Source organism: Carassius carassius, chromosome 35, assembly GCF_963082965.1.
Source record: "Carassius carassius chromosome 35, fCarCar2.1, whole genome shotgun sequence".
NCBI lineage: Eukaryota > Metazoa > Chordata > Actinopteri > Cypriniformes > Cyprinidae > Carassius > Carassius carassius.
The window spans coordinates 26,196,125-26,217,458 of record NC_081789.1 but is presented as its reverse complement, the minus strand read 5'-3'; the positions used below and the strand labels follow the sequence as shown (position 1 = coordinate 26,217,458).

At 37.2% G+C, this 21,334-nt stretch overlaps 1 long non-coding RNA gene and 6 gene segments (V, D, J or C); 4 read left to right on the top strand and 3 right to left on the bottom strand.

The window, feature by feature from the left end:
• Window positions 1-500: 500 nt before the first annotated feature.
• On the bottom strand, window positions 501-1,983 carry LOC132115824 (Ig lambda chain C region-like). The segment is given in 3 exon segments: window positions 501-969; window positions 1,833-1,884; window positions 1,975-1,983. Coding segments are annotated over 3 exon segments (378 nt in total).
• Window positions 1,984-2,093: 110 nt separating this feature from the next.
• LOC132116429 (Ig kappa chain V region 3547-like) lies at window positions 2,094-2,974 on the top strand. The segment is given in 2 exon segments: window positions 2,094-2,559; window positions 2,649-2,974. Coding segments are annotated over 2 exon segments (375 nt in total).
• Window positions 2,975-3,652: 678 nt separating this feature from the next.
• Window positions 3,653-5,569, bottom strand: LOC132115823 (Ig lambda chain C region-like). The segment is given in 3 exon segments: window positions 3,653-4,150; window positions 5,419-5,470; window positions 5,561-5,569. Coding segments are annotated over 3 exon segments (378 nt in total).
• A 2,354-nt stretch (window positions 5,570-7,923) lies between these two features.
• Window positions 7,924-8,583, top strand: LOC132115780 (Ig kappa chain V region 3381-like). The segment is given in 2 exon segments: window positions 7,924-8,045; window positions 8,129-8,583. Coding segments are annotated over 2 exon segments (372 nt in total).
• Window positions 8,584-9,013: 430 nt separating this feature from the next.
• LOC132115779 (uncharacterized) lies at window positions 9,014-10,903 on the bottom strand. The gene is made up of 2 exons (XR_009425564.1): window positions 10,759-10,903; window positions 9,014-9,450 (listed from the first exon to the last, which is right to left on the bottom strand). It is a non-coding gene; the product is annotated as an uncharacterized LOC132115779 (long non-coding RNA).
• A 524-nt stretch (window positions 10,904-11,427) lies between these two features.
• LOC132115778 (immunoglobulin kappa variable 1-39-like) lies at window positions 11,428-12,058 on the top strand. The segment is given in 2 exon segments: window positions 11,428-11,551; window positions 11,646-12,058. Coding segments are annotated over 2 exon segments (375 nt in total).
• Window positions 12,059-17,415: 5,357 nt separating this feature from the next.
• LOC132116408 (immunoglobulin kappa variable 4-1-like) lies at window positions 17,416-18,090 on the top strand. The segment is given in 2 exon segments: window positions 17,416-17,539; window positions 17,630-18,090. Coding segments are annotated over 2 exon segments (384 nt in total).
• The last annotated feature ends 3,244 nt before the right edge of the window (window positions 18,091-21,334 follow it).

Genomic DNA, 21,334 nt, shown 5'->3' with positions numbered 1-21,334 from the left:
TCTTTCCACTCACTCATTTGTTAATTGCATAATTTCTTTCTTCTTTCTAATTATAGATTCATATTCCAAAATGAATCGGCATTAATCTCTAAGTCAAAAAGTTGTGTAATTATAAAACTAACACTCAATCTTCATAACTGTCTCATCACTGCATGAGCAGAAGTGAAACTGTTTCAGTTCAGAGCGTTGAACCGATCAAACAGTGAAACTGTGAGTTTGACTTTTAATGGATATTAAATAAAATATATAAAGCATTTATTCAGATTCACACATAATCTAACCCACTTAATATACAGTGATATTTGGGAAGTTCATGTTGTTTCATCAAGTATCTGCAGGTGTCTTTTCATGGTCCATTGAGTTACGTTTTTCAATTTTTTTCTTTTAAATGTGAGTTAAAGCACTGATCCAAAGAAAGACCCATAACAAAAAAAGGACTCAATCGAACTCAAAGTTTCAGTTGTATTTTATTTATTGACTGAATTGTAATAGAACATAACTGAATGATAAAGCAGACACATATGTTCTTGTATGAAGCACACAAAGCAGAGCAGATGCAGATGCGAGCGACTGAAGCTGGATGTGGAGAATGAAGGAGTCGCTCATGTGCTGTTAGTCTCCATGTGAGACATGAGTGAGAAGAGCAGCAGATCTACTCTGAACACTGCTGTCTCGTCACGTGTCCAGTGAGCGCAGGCTGGCCGCTCCGTGTGGCCTCACAGCTCACTGAGACGCTCTCCATCCACTCCTGCTCAGAGAGAGTCAGGCTGCTGCTCCAGCTGTACAGACCGTCCTTCTCCAGGAGCCCAGCGCTGCTCTCCTGAGACCTGCTGCTCCCGTCCACCTTCCAGCTCAGGCTCCAGTCTGACGGGAAGCCCTTGCTGGCCACACACACCAGTGTCGCTGTCTTCTTTGAGGAGATCTCTGCACTGGAGGGCGGCAGGACGCTCACTTTAGGACGAGTGACGCCTGACAAACACACAACAGTCGCCTCAGACAAGAACAAAGCTTTTCTCTACTTTCAGATTCATAGAAATATATGAACAATTAATATAGTGCTTGTTTTCTTAGTCATTTTAGCAACATTTAGTCATTTAGCAACTGCTAGTCATCTGAATTATTTTTTACAAAACTTGTGATCAGCAAAGCAATGAAAGTTTGGTGAAATATATTGATTTAAAGAGACATTCCTTCACAGAGACACAACTTTAATGACGGACACTTTGATTAAAGATCAGATGTGGAAAAAAAACATAACAGAAAATTATAAATTTTTGATGGCAGCATGAGAAAATTGGGTACAAAATTTTGTACAAAAAAAAAAGTAAAATAAAGCTTTTATCTGGTATGTCTACTGTAACTTCTTAATCTAACAAATATTAAAAACATAATAAAGCAACCCTAATTTCAAGATTGAAAATATCTGCAGGCTTTACTTAAAAATCAAAACACTAATCTGAAAATATAAGTTTAATTACTGTCATAAATTTTCAAGTAAAATGAAAATGATGTCATAATGACAAACTATTGTAAATTTTATTTCAGTGCACCTTTTTAACATTTAGAATTTAATTATCAAAGAAAAAAAAGAGCTGAAGCTCTGAAAACTCATTCAATTAAGTTGAAATAACAGAAATGATTATAGTTCACTGGATGAAAACAAAAATGCTATAACAATAAAACCATCTTTACAATTCTGACTGCCAAACATTCAATATGAACTAAATATAAAATGAAAACACTTAAGTGTAAAAGTGTCTCCTTTCTAAAGCGTAACAAAGTGTTTGTCAGTCAGTTGTTGTATTAATAATATGAAATGATGATTGACTTACTGCCAACATCCAGTTTGGTGCCGCTGCCGAAAGTCCACCACAGTGATACAAACTAATAGAGCAGCTGAACAAAAACCTCCTGAACGCTTCACTAACTGAACAAACACACATCAACTGAGTCTCCAACAAACACATCACTCACAGCACACATCACCTGCATTTACTTCATCTGTTCAGATTACTAAAGCATGATACTGAATTCATAAAGATTTAACTTATATTTTAACTTAAATATATAGTGTGACGTGACTCACAATCAAACTCAGTTGATTCAGTGATTGACAGAGACACGTGTGATGATCCTCATGTCTGTAAAAACCTGCAGGACATCCATGGATTTGACATAAAATTTAGGATTAACAGTGATGTGTGAATCCAACTAGAGTAACAAATATTCTCAAAGTCTCATGGAAAAGAGTAAGGTTAATGTACTAAAGTTGGTCTTGAAGATGTTTTCAGAATTAAAGTGAATGATACGGTTTTTTAATAGTTTGGCTAATAGAAGACGTTCAGTAATTGTTTTTTATTTCAGGCCTTTGACTGAGACTGAGCGACTGTCTCCAGGTAAATGATGTGAGTGTGTTTGCATATTGATCAGATGCTTCAGTGCTCTGAGAGTGTTTATAGTGCTGTGAGTTTAACACTTCATCACTGACACACACAACAATCTTCATCAACATGACCTTCATCATCATCTTCATCTGGACTCTCACAGCGTTTGCTCAAGGTTTGTGGAGCACAAGTTTGATATCAATTCATTTCTTCAAGTATATTGTCAAAGTTTTGAGTTGATTTTCTTCTTGTTGTGTGTTTCAGAGTGTAGAGGACAGATCAGCGTCACTCAGAGTCCCTCAACGACAGCAGCTCAACCAGGAGAAACAGTGAAGATCAACTGTAGAACCAGCAGTGATGTGTATGGTGGTGATCGTTTAGCCTGGTACTTACAGAAACCTGGAGAAGCTCCTAAACTCCTGATTTATTATGCAAGCAGCCGTCAGTCAGGAACTCCATCTAGATTCAGTGGCAGTGGATCTAACAGTGATTTCACTCTGACCATCAGTGGAGTCCAGACTGAAGATGCTGGACATTATTACTGTCAGAGTTACCACTACATCAACAGTAAAGATGTGTTCACACAGTGATTGTGAGTTGTACAAAAACCTGTGTCAGTCAGAGTCACAGTGACTGAACTGATGCTGCAGCTGATCAAAGGAGGATCTGAAACAACATTGTCACACAAACATCTAAAATAAAAACATATAAATAAATCTGTCACTCTTAATAATCATAGAGATCAGAGCATTAGTCAAGAGAAACAACAAGACAAAAGTCCATCAGTGTCTCTGCAGTGTCTCTATCAGACACAAACACACAGACTCAGCCGTGTTGGTCTTTGATTATTATTTTTGTCTTTTTCTTCCCTTCAGTTTGTCTCACTTTATGTTAATAGCAGACATTCATTTTCAAAACACTCTGAGAAAAAGTCAAATCAAGAGGCAATAAAGACACAGAAATGTGTATCTAGAGACTGAGGTGAGATGCTACTGAGCTTTCAGGTTCACTAAATGATAATTTATAGTGTTACATTCATGATTGTGACTACAGAGCGTTCTGATAAAATCACTATCACAACTACAGCTTGACATGTGACCTCTGAGATGACCTCTGACCTCTGCCAATATGAGTGATTCTGTACAGTTTAAACTCAATTTTAATCAACTTTTGTTGAACTCCTCCACAAAACTATGTGAAGTTTATCTGAGCAAAAACCCTGACCCAGTGAATGACTCAAAACAATAAGGACTCAAATTAACTTTATTTATTGACTGAATTGTAATAGAATCATAACTGAATGATAAAGCAGACACATATGTTCTTGTATGAAGCACACAAAGCAGAGCAGATGCAGATGCGAGCGACTGAAGCTGGATGTGGAGAATGAAGGAGTCGCTCATGTGCTGTTAGTCTCCATGTGAGACATGAGTGAGAAGAGCAGCAGATCTACTCTGAACACTGCTGTCTCGTCACGTGTCCAGTGAGCGCAGGCTGGCCGCTCCGTGTGGCCTCACAGCTCACTGAGACGCTCTCCATCCACTCCTGCTCAGAGAGAGTCAGGCTGCTGCTCCAGCTGTACAGACCGTCCTTCTCCAGGAGCCCAGCGCTGCTCTCCTGAGACCTGCTGCTCCCGTCCACCTTCCAGCTCAGGCTCCAGTCTGACGGGAAGCCCTTGCTGGCCACACACACCAGTGTCGCTGTCTTCTTTGAGGAGATCTCTGCACTGGAGGGCGGCAGGACGCTCACTTTAGGACGAGTGACGCCTGTCAAACACACAACAGTCGCCTCAGACAAGAACAAAGCACTTCCCTCCTTTCAAAAAGTTTCAAAAAATATATGAAAGAGAAATACAATGATAGCTTTTCTTGGCCATTTTAAGTTACAGGAATGAATTTTTATAAAGCAAGTTAACAGCAATGGAAATTTGGTGAAATAGGGTACAAAGGGGTAAAACTCATCTTTAATATTATTCTCCTCTAAACCACTAGATGGCACAAAAACGTCCAAAAGATCTGCTTTTTAAGATGCACATATATATTTGACTGATCCTTGACACAATCGCTTTTTATCGAATGTTGTAATTTAAGTATCAAATGAGAATCATATATTTTGAGACGAAGGTCTTCTTAACTATTTTCAGTTTTGTTTGAGATAATTAAAGCAACAGTTTTTAAATAACAAAAGAATATGTAAAAGTATAGTATTTGGGGTGTAAAGAGCCCCTGCTGTTGGGGCTAAAGACACAATAATTAACATGATAATTAATAGAAGGATGACTTTTCCATTTGTTGACATGACATGGTTAGATTCAGATGGTAAATATCATATATTATGTTGGGTGTCCATATTAGAGATAAAATCACCATGTTTAGATGAAACCGTCATAATTAAAAACATGACATTAATCATATCATATAATAAAACATATATATTTTTTGTTTCTATCCTTATGTAAATCTATATTAAATTATTATGTGATCTCCTTCAATGCTTTCAGAATCTTTCCTTTTTAAAATAATTTGGTTTCTGTTTTTTAAAAATGTATATTATATATTTAATGTCAGTATATTTATTAAACAAAAATGAATACTTTTATTTTTCAAAATAAAGCAGAAAATAGTACAAAGTTTGCTAAAGTGATTGATTTTGAACAAGTTTTAACTTTTAACTTTTGTTTAAAAAAAACGTTATTTTTGCTAAAGTATTTAAGTGAATATAATAACTGCAGGAGTTCATTACAGTGTTTGATGACAGCACAAGAAGATTGGGTACAAATGGTTTATAAAGTACAGAAAATATAACTTTTTTATCATGTCTACTTTAAATTATTTTAAATATCTGCAGGTTTTACTTAAAAATCAATCCTTTAATCTGAAAATTTATGTTGAGGTTGATTGCCAAACATACAATGTGAACAAAAAAATAAAATTAAGAGATATAAATAAACCAAAAATTATATCCTTTCTAAAGCGTAACAAAGTGTTTGTCAGTCAGTTGTTGTATTAATAATATGAAATGATGATTGACTTACTGCCAACATCCAGTTTGGTGCCGCTGCCGAAAGTCCACCACAGTGATACAAACTAATAGAGCAGCTGAACAAAAACCTCCTGAACGCTTCACTAACTGAACAAACACACATCAACTGAGTCTCCAACAAACACATCACTCACAGCAGACATCACCTGCATTTACTTCATCTGCTTTATGCAGTCTGTCTTATTACTAAAACATCAACCTCAATTATTGAAAGAAATTCACTTTTATATCAAGTGTGACGTGACTCACAATCAAACTCAGTTGATTCAGTGATTGATAGAGACACGTGTGATGATCCTCATGTCTGTAAAAACCTGCAGGACATCCATGGATTTGACATCAAATTAATGAATTAACAGTCATGTTTCTATCAAACTACAGTCAAAAATATTCTCAAAGTCTCACAGGAGAGAGTCAGGATCAAATACTAAAGTTGGTCTCTTGTAGATTTATTCAGAAGTGATGCATTTATAACAGAATGGCTATTAGAATATATAATATTATGAAAAAGATACATTTTCTTCATTGTATTTCGTGTCTGTTAATGAGCGACTGTCTCCAGGTAAATGATGTGAGTGTGTTTGCATATTGATCAGATGCTTCAGTGCTCTGAGAGTGTTTATAGTGCTGTGAGTTTAACACTTCATCACTGACACACACAACAATCTTCATCAACATGACCTTCATCATCATCTTCATCTGGACTCTTTCATACTGCTTTATACTACAAGGTGAATAGTCTATATTTAAGAAAAAAAAATGATATATCAAATAATAAATTTTTATGGACTAATAAATGTTTGTGTTTCAGGGTGTAAAGCTCAGATCACAGTCACTCAGACTCCAGTGAAACCTGTCACACCAGGAGAAAATGTAGAGATGAGCTGAAAGTTTAGTTCTGCTCCAGCCTGCAGCCCACCCTGTGTGTCCTGGTACTTACAGAAACCTGGAGAAGCTCCTAAACTCCTGATTTATTTAACAAGCAGCCGTCAGTCAGGAACTCCATCTAGATTCAGTGGCAGTGGATCTAACAGTGATTTCACTCTGACCATCAGTGGAGTCCAGACTGAAGATGCTGGACATTATTACTGTCAGAGTTACCACAGTGGTGGTGTGTTCACACAGTGATTGTGAGTTGTACAAAAACCTGTGTCAGTCAGAGTCACAGTGACTGAACTGATGCTGCAGCTGATCAAACACTATCACTCACTACTGACACACAGAGACCAAACACAGAACTACACATGAGCTCACAACTGTGTCCAGCACGAAAACAAAAATTTGAATATATATATATATATAATTTTAATATACATTAAAATCTCATTTATTCCTGTGATGCAAAGCTGAATGTTCAGCATCGTTACTTCAGCCTTCAGTGTCACATGATCCTTCATAAATTATTATTATGTGCTGATTTATAGCCAAAATAGCCAAATTTATTCAAAATAGAAAATTTTTCTAACAATATACACTATTCTGTTCAAAAGCTTGGGGTCAGTACATTTTTATTCTTTCTTTTTTGAAAGAAATTAAAACTTTTATTCAGCAAGGATGTGTTAAATTGTTAAGAAGTGATAGCAAATATTTATATTGTCAGAAAATATTTATATTTTGAATAAATGCTGATCTGTTTAAAAAAAAAAAACTTTTTATTCATCAAAGATTCCTGGAAAAAGTATCGCAGTTTCCAAAAAATATTTGGCTGCACAACTGTTGCCAACGTTGATAATTCTAATAATAAAACAGATTAGAATGATTTCTGAAGGATCATGTGACACTTTATACTGGAGTAATGGCTGATGGAAATTTAATGTTTCACAGAAATAAATTATATTTTAAAGTATATTGAAGTAGAAACCATTATTTTATTTTGTAATAACATTTAGCAAGATTAATGTTTTTATTTTGCTCAAATAAATGCAGCCTTGATGAGCATATAGGAGACTTCATTAAAAAACAAGTATATACAGTAAAAAAAGTTCATAGATACAATTAAATGTATTAATGTCCACCACCTTCAAAAACCCACATCATCATCAAACATCCTTGCATGAAAGTGATTTCTCTGATCCAGTGACAAATTGAGAAAGAATAATGACACTTTCTCAAGAATCATTAGTAAAAAGTAAAAACATGTTTTCATCTCCATGTGGGAATTTTCATTTCTGAGTGTTAAATTTCACCAAATTCATTTAAACGAGCAGATCATGCTATCAACATGTCAAACCACTGCACGTTTACTGAATCTTCAGATTTTAAATGTTGATTAACAGTCTGACATCTTATAAAACTCTTGACTGTTAAACAAACTCAACATCATAAAAACAGCTGCAGTCCAGTGATTCTCAATGAGCTTTTGTGTGTTTGTGTTTCTCTAATGTGACGATTATAAGAGTCTTATGAAGAAATTAATATTTAGTCAACTCGACTCACTGAAGGAGGGTTTTTCCACAGTGAGAGTCACTTTGCATCGGCACATGCTTCAGCGCTCCGAGTGTTTATAGCGTTCAGACTCAAACACTTTATAACACACTGCTGTTTACCACGGTACAAAACCAGCAAACACAATGAATCTCTTCAGCAGCTTCATCTGGATTCTGACAGCTTTTCTTCCAGGTAACAGAAGAGAAAGATGCTCATTTCTGACTCTTTAATGTTGATTTAATTTGATGAAACTCATATAATGTTGTTGTCAGCAGCATCCAGAGGAATCACTGTGACTCAGCCTGAAGTTCGGACTGTTTCTGGAGGACAAGACGTCACTATAGAGTGTAAAACTGATCCTGGAATAGATAGCTGGGGTTTAGCTTGGTATCAGCAGAAACCTGGAGAAACTCCTAAACTCATCATTTATCAAGTTAACGATCGCTATGGTAACAGTTTCAGTCGATTCAGTGGGAATGGAAGATCTGGTGGAACAGATTTCACTCTGAGCATCAGTGGAGTCCAGACTGAAGATGCTGGACATTATTACTGTATGAGTCGACACTCTATCAGTAGTAACTATGTGTTCACACAGTGATTGTGAGTCGTACAAAAACCTGTGTCAGTCAGAGTCACAGTGACTGAACTGATGCTGCAGCTGATCAAACACTATCACTCACTACTGACACACAGAGACCAAACACAGAACTACACATGAGCTCACAACTGAGTTAGGAGTCACATCACATCAATCCAAAAACACACAAATGTTTCTCTGTTACAGTTTGGAAGTTTTTATGTTTTTATGTGTACTTACAATCATACTGATAAACTGCCTTACAAAACTACCACTCAATCTTCATAACTGTCTCATCACTGCATGAGCAGAAGTGAAACTGTTTCAGTTCAGAGCGTTGAACCGATCAAACAGTGAAACTGTGAGTTTGAGCTGAAATCAGATTTGCATTGACAGCTTTAGTGATTCTGATGGTCTCAGAATAGAGCAGCTCCGTCTCCAGAGACCATGTTCAAACCCCAAGAGCTTCAGTTCACATTTACTGCTAAACACAGCTGTTCTCAACTATTACAATCCATCAACAGCAGCTGAAACTTTAGTGAAGGAAGGACACACTGATCAATGATGCAGTCGAACACAAATGTAAGGCGTTCAGAAGCTTTATTGAATGAACAGCAATGGCAGCACATTGAAAGACTGCTTGAGTATTGAGCTGTAAATCAGGAGACTGCTGTGAATCCTGCTGCTCTTCACTGGAGAAACATCAGCACTCGGAGCTCTTGAGGAACGAGGTCTCGTGATCAGCTCCGTCATGTGTTACTCTGCAGACGAAGCGCTCGCCGGCTTCCCAGCGTGCTTTGCTGAGGCTCAGGACGCTGCTGCGGCTGTAGCGTCCGTCCCGCTCGCTCTCTGCGCTGGTCTGAACCCCCTCGGTGACCTCTGACCCGTCCAGCGTCCAGCTCACCTGCGCCCCCTGTGGAGAGTAAGAGCTGAGCAGACAGAGCAGTGCGGCTGAGTCTCCAGAGATCTGCAGAGAAGAGGGAGGCAGCAGAGACACGGAGGGCTTCACTGCGGGACCAGCTGAAACACACACACACACACACACACACACAAACACACACACACACACACACACACACAGACACACAGACACACACACACACACACACACACACACACACACACAGAGAGAGAGAGAGAGAGAGAGAGAGAGAGAGAAGCAGAAATGAATAACTGATCAATGGAGTTTAATATTATAAGATACATATGAAACAATCTTCAGAGTTTTGAAAAAACATTATTCAAGAAAATGTATGATTATATTATGATGTTGCTATATGACTCAGAAAAAACAATCATCATTTCATTATTAATGGTACTTTTGAAATATTCATGCTATTCAGACTCACAATCGTGAATAGCAGCAAACTTGAGATTAAATAGTTTAAATGATTAATTTTCAAATGCTCTTCAAGTTCCTTGTTGTCTGATGACAAACACTTTATTGTTAAATGTGCCAAGATTTTAGACCAAATCATATCAAGAAATAATCAAATAGATTTTAAAGTACCGCTATCAATACATGTAAATGCATGTAATTAATCATATAAATAAAAAATAACATTTAAAAAGATTTTTAACTTATAAAATGTAAATAATGATGAAACAAAAGCAAAAATTACACTAATAAGATTTATTTCAGAAATAGTAAGTTACAGAACATGTGAACTTTTAACTTTTAATCTCAATCTAATAAAAAAAATACTGTCCAAATGAAAAATAATTAGTATATTGTGATTTTGTCAAAAGGTATGGAAAACAAATTTAAATAATTGCAATATTATTTGTATTTTAAAAATATTATTCTTATATGACACTAACAATTAATTGTAATTTTCAGTGTAATTTTAAATGTATGTTATGATGTTGTTGTTTTTAAATGAACTTGATTTTGAACATGTTCATTAACTACATTTCTCTTTGTCTGGTGACGACGTCTGCACAATTACATTTAGTGTTATCAGACTTTTTCATGCATCTAAAAACCCCCATAATTGTTAAATTTACCATTAGTCAAAATTATATATATATATCAATAATTAATTGACTAAATATAATGTCCTCTAAAGATTTTTTTTTTTACTGATAATGAGTTAAATTATTCATGTAAAATAATAAATGAGATTTAAAAAACAATACGAAATATACAACTTAAGTAGATTATTAAATAAATTCAATATTGCAATTATTACAGAAACTTTACAAGAACATATTTTTTATAAATTGAAGGAATAATTTTAAAAAGTTTTTGCTGAAATAATCTAAAAATAATTCAAAATGAATGAATCAAATATCATATATTTTTATGAGAGAATTGAAGAGACTTACCGATGGTCAGTTTAGTTCCTCCACCAAAAGTGTACCACAGTGCTTCATTCTAGTGAAAGCGTCGAACAAAAACCTCCGTCACACTCAAATAAACACAAACTCCAGCAGAGAAAGAGAGAAGAGACTCACACACTGATATCAGACTCAACAGCAGCGATGGACTACTGTCAAAAAGGGCACAAAACATTTATCTTTAAAAATAATAATAGTGATGTTAATAATAAAACATGTTATTGCATGAAGGCTGAAATAATTAGTTTCATAATCAGTCCAAAAAAGCATTCATCTGGTTTTCAGTACACATGTGATTTTATACTCTGTTAATTCTATTTACCTGCAATGTAAATCTTTAACCAGATTCTGCTGGCCATTCCCTATTAGATGACCTTTGACCTGTTATTCAGTATCATAGATGATATAACTAAAATCTGCACAACAAATATTAAATGCTCTGAGCATCAAAGTCTGAATGAAACATTAAACAGTGTTTGGAGGGAGAAGCTTGACCCTAAATAACATGAAGAACATCATAAATGCCTGTTTCTGAAAATGGAAAATAAAAATGTATTAGCAAAGACATTGATGAAATAAAATAGCACAATTGTGCATCTCTACTGTCTCCAGGTAAATGATGTGAGTGTGTTTGCATATTGATCAGATGCTTCAGTGCTCTGAGAGTGTTTATAGTGCTGTGAGTTTAACACTTCATCACTGACACACACAACAATCTTCATCAACATGACCTTCATCATCATCTTCATCTGGACTCTCACATACTGCTTTATACTACAAGGTGAATAGTGTATATTTCAAATAGAATTAATTCAATAATTTTATTATATGTCAAATAATATATTTTTATGGACTAATAAATGTTTGTTTTTCAGGGTGTAAAGCTCAGATCACAGTCACTCAGACTCCAATGAAACCTGTCACACCAGGAGAAAATGTTGTGATGAGCTGTAAACTCAGTACTCCTGCACCCTGCAGCCCAAACCCCTGTGTGTCCTGGTACTTACAGAAACCTGGAGAAGCTCCTAAACTCCTGATTTATTTAACAAGCAGCCGTCAGTCAGGAACTCCATCTAGATTCAGTGGCAGTGGATCTAACAGTGATTTCACTCTGACCATCAGTGGAGTCCAGACTGAAGATGCTGGACATTATTACTATCAGAGTTACCACAGTAGTAATGTGTTCACACAGTGATTGTGAGTTGTACAAAAACCTGTGTCAGTCAGAGTCACAGTGACTGAACTGATGCTGCAGCTGATCAAACACTATCACTCACTCTACAGAGAAGATTTTAAGAATATTCATTGAAACAAAGCTTTCACTGGGTTTCGCATCTGCTAAAAATGTAAATCTAATACTTTTATCTTATTAAAATAATTTAAAATGATCTAACACTATATCTTAGGAGTCACATCAGCTCTATTAGACTCAGATCTGTCCTGTGACAGACGGGTTTGACTCAACTATACTCAGAATCAGTGGGAAAAAAAGATGCTAAATCAAACAAAAAACAATATTTCTCAGTTCCAGTGTTGTATTTGTTTTCTATTTTTATTAATTAATTTATTTTTGTATAGAATATATTATTTAATCATCATTGTGTATTAGGGCTGCCACTTTTTCTTCAATATTCGAATATGCATTTGGACATGATGTGAAATATCCATGATCGAACTATAAATAAACTATCCGGTTTTTAAAATGCCATGTGTAGCGCATTTTTTACAGTCTATGGTTAGACCGTCTATGTTTTATTTTATTCTTTGCCATCTTATCCAGTAGAGGGCGCTCTAGACGTATTGTAGCGTAGGCACATGACCAAACCAAGCGAATAATAGCTAGTAGCTACCATTTTGAAAATGGAAGACAACGAACAGAACGGCTAGCCTGAGCGGACAATTACAGCCACAACGCTTCTTAAAGTTAGTGTCTGGAAACATTTTGGGTTTTTCACTGTTGATGGTAAAATAACCATAAAAGATCAAGTAGTTTGCCGAATTTGCAAAAAACGGTTTACTTACACATCATCCACATCCAGTCTTCGCACTGCTCACACCTGTCGAGTAACCAACCAAAAGAGGCAGCGGAGTCAGAGACACAGCAGACAACGAGAGCATCAGGCGTCTAACAGCGCATGACTGCATACTTTAATGCACAACCAGTCGGCACCTTGTCAGATGCACGGGTAAATGCCAAAAGAATATTAAGAAATTTATTAGGCTAGGCTATATGTCTATATGCTATATGGCCTTGTCCCAACTTTTTTGAGATGTGTTCATGCCATGAAATTTAAAATCCTTTTCCATTAAAATTATACATTTTCTCAGTTTAAACATCTGAAATATCATCTATGTTGTATTCTGAATAAAATATTGAAATTTGAAACTTCCACATCATTGTATTCTGTTTTTATTCACAATTTGTACAGTGTCCCAACTTTTTTGGAATCGGGTTTGTATAACGGAGCAGTGTAAATGAACACGCTTCAATATAGCAAAATTCTGTTCTGTCGGCATGATGGTCATACCAACGCTGGTTGGTTATACAGAAGCAAGACCGCTCAAGGGGCGCCTCCTTTTAGTCTGAACCATCAGTCAGGTGTTTGCTAAGAACATAGACCCTTAAAAAACATTATAGGTCCAGCATAGGAGACTGTTATGCGAGAGGTTTCCACCTAACCTCGATCAGGTGGAGAGCTGGTGGTTACAGGGGAATTAGGAAGGGGAGGATAAAAACAGAAGTTAACCCTCTAAAGTCGATTAATGCATATATGCGTTATGAGGCTATTTTCTCCTGAAAAACCTCTGGACTCCAGAGGGTTAAAAATCCCCAAAGGGAACGAGTAGATACCTCGGTATCACTCCGATTCAGACGAGAACGCTGCCTCGTCTAAATCACACCCCTTAGGTTCTGCTTACCTCCTCGTGACCCACGATTCCTCTAACCCCTGCCCGCAGGTGGGGGAGGAGCGCAAATTGTGACACTAGCCTTCTATGCCCGTCTTTGATCCTCAGATCGAGACAGGCCAGGACCCCTATGTTGTTCGGGCTCAGACCTGGACCTTCGGGGAACGAAGGATCTGAAAGCAGCAGAGCGCGCCTTCGTCTCCCTGAACTTCTCAAATCGCTGTCTTAACGGAAATACCGAAAAGTTCAGAAAGCGAAACCTTAGCATCGAGAAGAAAGCCTTTTCTTTCCTCCCGATGTCTGCCAGGTTCATCCACAAATGTCTCTCCGCTGCCACCATCGCCTCCATAGTCCTGCCCATGCGGAGGCGGCCTGCTTGGGAGCACGGAGAGAGATCTGTGGTGCGGCGCAGCTCAGCTACCTGACCAGAAAAAGACCCCTGCCTCTATCCAGGTCTCTTAGCACAGGGGTTTTCAAACTGTGGGTCGCGACCCACTCGTGGGTCACGGAATGGAACAAGGTGGGTCGCACAAAGTCACTTGGCTGCAGCTAATTTTGCGTTTCAATGACACACAGACACTAACACAGTTCAGTCTAGGGCTGCACGAATGTGACGAGTGGGGCGGGGCCTAGTGCCATGGGAACAGAGCTAGGCCGGTGGAGTGATTGGGAAATGAGCAACACTCACCGGTCTCAAGAACCACGGAGGAGATCGGAAAGATACAAAAGAGGAGCGATGACAGTGAAGGACGAGAGAGGACCAGGCCTGGGTTTTATTTTGTGTTTGTTTTTTATTTGTGCACGGCAGTCATCCGAGAGGGGCTGTCGCGCTGTTTTGTGTTTATTTGGTTATTAAAACTTTGTTTGATTGTCCGCCGGTTCCCACCTCTTTCCACGAAGGAGTCATCGAGGCGGTGGGCTGGAGTGAGTTCGCCCCCCCCCCCCCCGGCAACTCACTCCAGCCCACCACATCGAGCACCCTCGGCGGCAGACTCCTTCGCCCTGCTCGATGGCACTGCGGATTCACCCCAGCGGCGAAGGATCTTCGGCAGCGCGCCCCTCCTTCCTCCCTGGCTTCGGCACCAGTGTAAAACATTAAAATCTTCACAATCACAGGAAGAAGGAGGCGGGAACTGGGAACCCACTCATCACAACGATATAGCCCACCAACATTAATAATGAACTGCAATATCCTTAGTGTGATTTTCAAATTGCAATTAAGTCCGTGTGCGTTGCGTGTTTTGAAGGTCTCAGAGCAATGTCATTAAAAGGTTCAATCGGTCTTTTTTTACCTATTTCACAATTATTTTAATCTCCAAACTGTTTTAGATAGTTCTGCTTTGCTTCTTATGCTTTTCTAAAAAAGTGTTGGATTGTGCTCCGTTCTCGCCGACACACACGGAAGGATCATGAATGCAACAAAACACAGCAGCGCAGATCACACTTCACTGGAGTGAGCCTGCTTCACGTTTTTATGGACACTACATATTTTAACGCCAGTAAACAAAAATTAAAACTTGTAAATTTGTAGTGAAATTTTCAGTTGTACTCTAAAATAAAATGGTTATTTTTCTTAAATACTTAATTTCTGTCATAAAAATTTTAAGTAAGATTAGGTTTAAAGTAATTTCACTCGTTGTTTTTTTTTTTTTTTTAATATTTTGGTGGGTCGTGAAATATATTACACTTGTCTAGGTGGGTCGTGGAATGGAAAAGTTTGGGAACCACTGTCTTAGCAGATCAGTCTGATATGCTTGAAGCACCAGCATTGTGTGTGATAAAGCCACAGCCTGCTACTGCGTATGCCTTGCCATTTAAGCGAGAGGATTTTCTGAAGGGGCTTAGATGGCCAGGAGGGAGATTAAGAGAGGATGTTTCCCCTGCAGAAAGAAAAAATTTCCACAGATAAACAAATTTGAGCTCTTTCTACAGGGGGCATTCCCTCATAGCCGATTTTGCACATCACCTCGATGTCGGCAGATTACTTTCATGCCGAAACCGATGGATGCGAGAAGAAAACGGCATCTTTCATTTCTTTTTAATCTCTGTATGGAGATCATGCAGAAATGAAAGGCTCACCTGAGCTGGAGGGCTATGGTCAAAAGGTAATTTTCGCTCAATAACCTCCAACAGCTCTACATACGCAGGGCAGAAGAATTGAGAAGGCTCAGCCTCAGCTTCTTCACCATCCTCAAATATCTCCTGCTTTTCCTGAGTAAAAACCCAGCAGAGCACTAACCTCAGTATCAGAAAGTGTTAAAGATATAACATCATCCTCCCGAGGCTCTCTCTCGTCCGCCGCCCTATTTTTTTTTTTTTTTTTTTTACGAGCATGAAAGGGAAAGTCCCTCTCTAAACCATTCAGACAGATCCACCTGTATTCTCACGAGCTCATTCTCTTCCGTGCTTCAGCACGGACCTGTTTCTCAACTGCGGGAAGCAGATGGCTGCCTTTTTTTCCCTTTTCTTATAGAGGAGAGACGAACGAGAGCAGAGATTTTTCCATTGAAAAAACGTTCACAATGCACGCAGATTGCCTCCTCAAAGACACCGCGTGCGTGCTCTTCCCCCAAACAAATAACGCAGACATGGATGCACACATTGTCTAAACGCTTGCTATTTGTTGCCATGATAAACAGAGAAAGATCGCCCTTACCGGTTCTTTCAGATGCACGCTTCAAACAAAACAGTCAGTGAAGATGAAGAAGATAATGATGTGCTCTCCCGGTGCTTATTTATAGTCGCGCCGGTAGTGACGTCGGATGCTGTCGCCGGCAAACAAGTTCGTGTTTTTTCAATGTATGCTTCAGACACGGGTCATGGCGAGGTGTTCCCCAAAGCGACCCCTAGAGGACGCAGTCCTCGGAAGGGAACCGTTATTTAGCAAATTTTTTCTTTCGTTTCGTTAATCTGTCAATATGATTTAAATGAAATATATTTAGTGTATGTGCCTATATTTCTTTTTATGTTAGCCTATAGTTTTTTCTGTTTTCTCTATTCACAGAAGCGCTGCAGGTGTGTGATCTGTTGAATTCATCTCACACTATCCTCAGATAAAGTCTAAGGGTGATGTATTGCCATTGTGACTTGCTCATGATGAGTTCACAGCTGAGCGGACATTTCACTCGTTGGCTTCAGCGTCACATTTGCCGGTTACACAACCGGTTAATGGCCATTTAAAATTTTCTATTCTGTTTTCGATTCGAATTTTGTTTTCATTCCTTGAACCGGTTCAGAGCCCTGTCAGGAGTCTTTCTTCATGTGGTTTGAATTGGTTGTAAATTTGAAGTTCACACTTATTGATAAATCATGTTTTGTGCATGAAAATGTTCACACATGTGAGTCAGTCAGTAAGAGTGTGTCTCAATCAGCTCCTTAGTTCACTAGTCAGTGCACTACTCAGGGATCACATAACACTCATGCTAAAAACATTCCCACAATGCAACATAAAAGCCAGTGTGCATCGCTGCCGTCTATATCCTCAAACCATCTGAGCTGAAATACGTGTTTAATTCATCCTGTAATAATCCTGTAATAAACTGACAGATGATAAAACAACAGTCAAAATATTTGTATGAAATTATTAAAAAGATGAAATGATAAAAAACAAAAAAAATATTAAATAGTGTAATGAGCAGGTACAATGATAGACAGAATGGAATGAACGAGCAATCTTCATTTAGAAGCTCATTTAAATACAGCATCAGTTCATTTGCATATTGATCAGATGCTTCAGTGCTCTGAGAGTGTTTATAGTGCTGTGAGTTTAACACTTCATCACTGACACACACAACAATCTTCATCAACATGACCTTCATCATCATCTTCATCTGGACTCTTTCATACTGCTTTATACTACAAGGTGAATAGTGCATATTTTAAAAAATATTAAATAATTGTATTATATGCCAAGTAATATATTTTTATGGACTAATAAATGTTTGTTTTTCAGGGTGTAAAGCTCAGATCACAGTCACTCAGACTCCAATGAAAGCTGTCACACCAGGAGAAACTGTTGTGATGAGCTGTAAACTCAGTACTCCTGCACCCTGCAGCCCAAACCCCTGTGTGTCCTGGTACTTACAGAAACCTGGAGAAGCTCCTAAACTCCTGATTTATTATACAAGCAGCCGTCAGTCAGGAACTCCATCTAGATTCAGTGGCAGTGGATCTAACAGTGATTTCACTCTGACCATCAGTGGAGTCCAGACTGAAGATGCTGGACATTATTACTGTCAGAGTTACCACTGGATCAACAGTAAAGATGTGTTCACACAGTGATTGTGAGTTGTACAAAAACCTGTGTCAGTCAGAGTCACAGTGACTGAACTGATGCTGCAGCTGATCAAACACTATCACTCACTACTGACACACAGAGACCAAACACAGAACTACACATGAGCTCACAACTGAGTTAGGAGTCACATCAGCTCTATTAGACTCAGATCTGTCCTGTGACAGACGGGTTTGACTCAATTATGCTCAGAATCAAAGATATTAAATCAAACAAAAAACAATATTTCTCAGTTCCAGTGTTGTATTTTTTTATTTTTTATTAATTAATTTATTTTTGTACAGAATAGATTATTTAACCCTCATTGTGTATTACCAGCAACATAAAGCTGTTCTTGAGCAGTTTCTCAAGTAGTTTATTAATCTCAAGCTGCAAATATCCAGTGACTACTAAATTGTCCCTAGCAATACTTTTGATCAAACAAATGAAGCGGACATTACACAGTTTTTGCCAATCTAATGTTAATCTTGTATTGCTTCCTTCATACCTCTGAAGAGTCTTTAGTTTGATCAGATTTATAAAAGACAGAAACAGCTGTAGCTCTTCTCCTGGAGGAGTGCTGTGAGTGGAACTAAATAGTCCCGAGTGTGTGCAGCTTTAGCATGCAAGCTGTGACGCCGACATTTATAAAACAGGAACAAAAACCTTATTGGCTTAAATTTATAAAGATCTGCCAAATTGGTTGGGTTACAAGATTTCGAATATAGACAGATTTTACTGTGTGAGATTTAGACTTGTGTCGGTATTCGGTAATGCGATATATTGCGGTGATTAATAAGCACAATATTGTTATCGTGGGCACTTCTAAATACCGTGAATAAATATACATTACAAATTATTCAGAATTTGGAAAGCATTTTAAGAATAGTATTCCCATCAGCTGCTTAAAATGCACAACACCGCTGTATGCTACTTGAAAGAGCGCATGCGCTCTGATGTAAACAGCGCATGAGAAGCACATGGAAGAACACGTGAGAGACGCGCTGAATGAAAGCACATTCACTCTCTGACAGCAGAGGGCGCTAAATGCAGCCCTTACCCTGTAAACACAGTAAACTATTTAGTAGAAATATTTAGACTTAATAGGCAATTTATCTTCAAACATTCTTTTTTTTCTGGACTACAAATGCCCTAGATATTGTTTGAAAGTGTTTTGATCTTTTATTGTTCATTCACACTTTACACTATGGATTCATTAGTTAACATAAATTGCCAATGAAAAAATTATTCTGAACATTCATTAATCTTAGGTATTCCAATATTTAATAAAACGTTGTTAAAATTGAAAGTTGCAACTGTGTTATTTAATGAGCTAACATGAACTAAGAATTTTAAGATTTTTTTAACAAAGATTATTAACTTCTATAGTAAATGTAGCTATTGCTCATTGTTTAGCTGTGCACTTATTGAATGAGCACTGTGCGATGTCCGAACTGATTACACTATATTTTATGCATTGCACTGTATATTATGTAAAATCATTTTCTATTTTTAAACTGTCTTAAATTCATTTTAAGTAAATTTTTTAATCATTTTCATTTTCAAGTTCTTAAATTGCTTGTTTTATTTTTGTGATTATTTTTCTTCATTACTTCTTTTTAACTTTTTGAATTACCATTGTGTTCGAAATGTGCTATAAATAAACTTGCCTTGCCTTGAATGTTAATGCATTAACTAAGGTTAACTAATGAGGTCTTATTGTAAAGTGATACCTATTGGTCTTTATAGTTCTTTTGCACTTTAATGTGTAAAACATTTAACTTTTATATATTTGTCTGTATTGCTTTATAGTTTTAAATGTTTAGTTATTTTTGTTATAAGAAAAAAAAAGTTATTTAACCTGTTATAATGTATTATGACCACTTTTTAAAAAAAAAAATTCAATACCGTGATAAAAGCATTATCAATTAACCACAACAGGAAAATTTGATACCGGCATATCCCTCGTGATATTTTTAGGTCTTAAAAGAATGACATAAAACAGAGATAAGTTACAGTAAAACTGGTGTAGTTACAATGTTCACATGAGACATTAAAACAACACAAAACCAGGAAAACTAAGGCCATTAAAAGCATAAAGTAAATTGCACCAAACTGTAAAACAGTTCAAGAATCATTTGTGCTGAAGAGTCTCAATGTGAGTGAGTGTCCACCAGTGTAGATACAATCCAACAGAAGAGTAATCCATAAACTTCAAGCTGTGTCTGGAAAGATGAGTCCACAATGCAGGAAAGTTTGTGTGATTGTGTGACTGTTAATGGCTGAGTGTTTGTTGTTGTTGTTGTTGTTCTTCTTCTTCTTCTTTTTCTTCTACTTCCTCCTCTATTTTTTTTTTTGGTGCGAGGCAACAATCTATTAATGTTCATATCCACCACCTCCTGCACTGGAGACTGAACCAGAGATTTATATAAAAAAGAAAAACTTAAATACATTAATTAGTTAATTCATTCATTCATTTATTCTCATTAGCCCTCTGGAGTCTAAGGGTATTTTTGGGGCCTGGAGAAGTTTTGTCATGCCCTGACATTTGTGCATTTTTCAGTTTCTTATAAATATCTAAATGGGTAAAGACTAATCTCACTGTAATCAGCACAAACTGGGTTTTAATAATATGTGAGCAGCATGTATGTACATGATTGTGTTTTTGAGGAAAAAAATGTTATGCGTGGTTAGTGAAACGAAACATGTTAAATCACTTGAATAAGGCAAAAAAACACATAAAGAACATTGGTTCCCAGGATTTTTGAGAACTGGAGCTTGTACCCTAGAATTTTTGTTTCTAATTTATGTGAAAATCATCTTGTTTACTCACTCACAGAAAACAATATATTGATTTCAATTTTCTAAGACACTTTTTGTCGGTAAAAGTCATGCGAGTAGGGGTCAACTATGAATATTAATATCATTGTGATTTACACCTGAGAAGACAAAGGCCGCATAATGAGCTGCATAATGAGCCTTTCAGTCATCTGTGCCACTGTGAGGGAGGAGTTACAAGAAAGAATGTGAGGACAAAATAAATGTATATGATTTTATGTTTGTAGTTTGTTCAGAATATATTTAATTATTCCACAACATAATTTAATATCCACTTGCGAGTGCAGTTAAACAGTTTATTAGATAAATCATGTTTTGTGCATGAAAATGTTCACACATGTGAGTCAGTCAGTAAGAGTGTGTCTCAATCAGCTCCTTAGTTCACTAGTCAGTGCACTACTCAGGGATCACATAACACTCATGCTAAAAACATTCCCACAATGCAACATAAAAGCCAGTGAGCATCGCTGCCGTCTATATCCTCAAACCATCTAAGCTGAAATACATGTGTTTAATTCATATACAAAAACAGATTAATAAAACAGT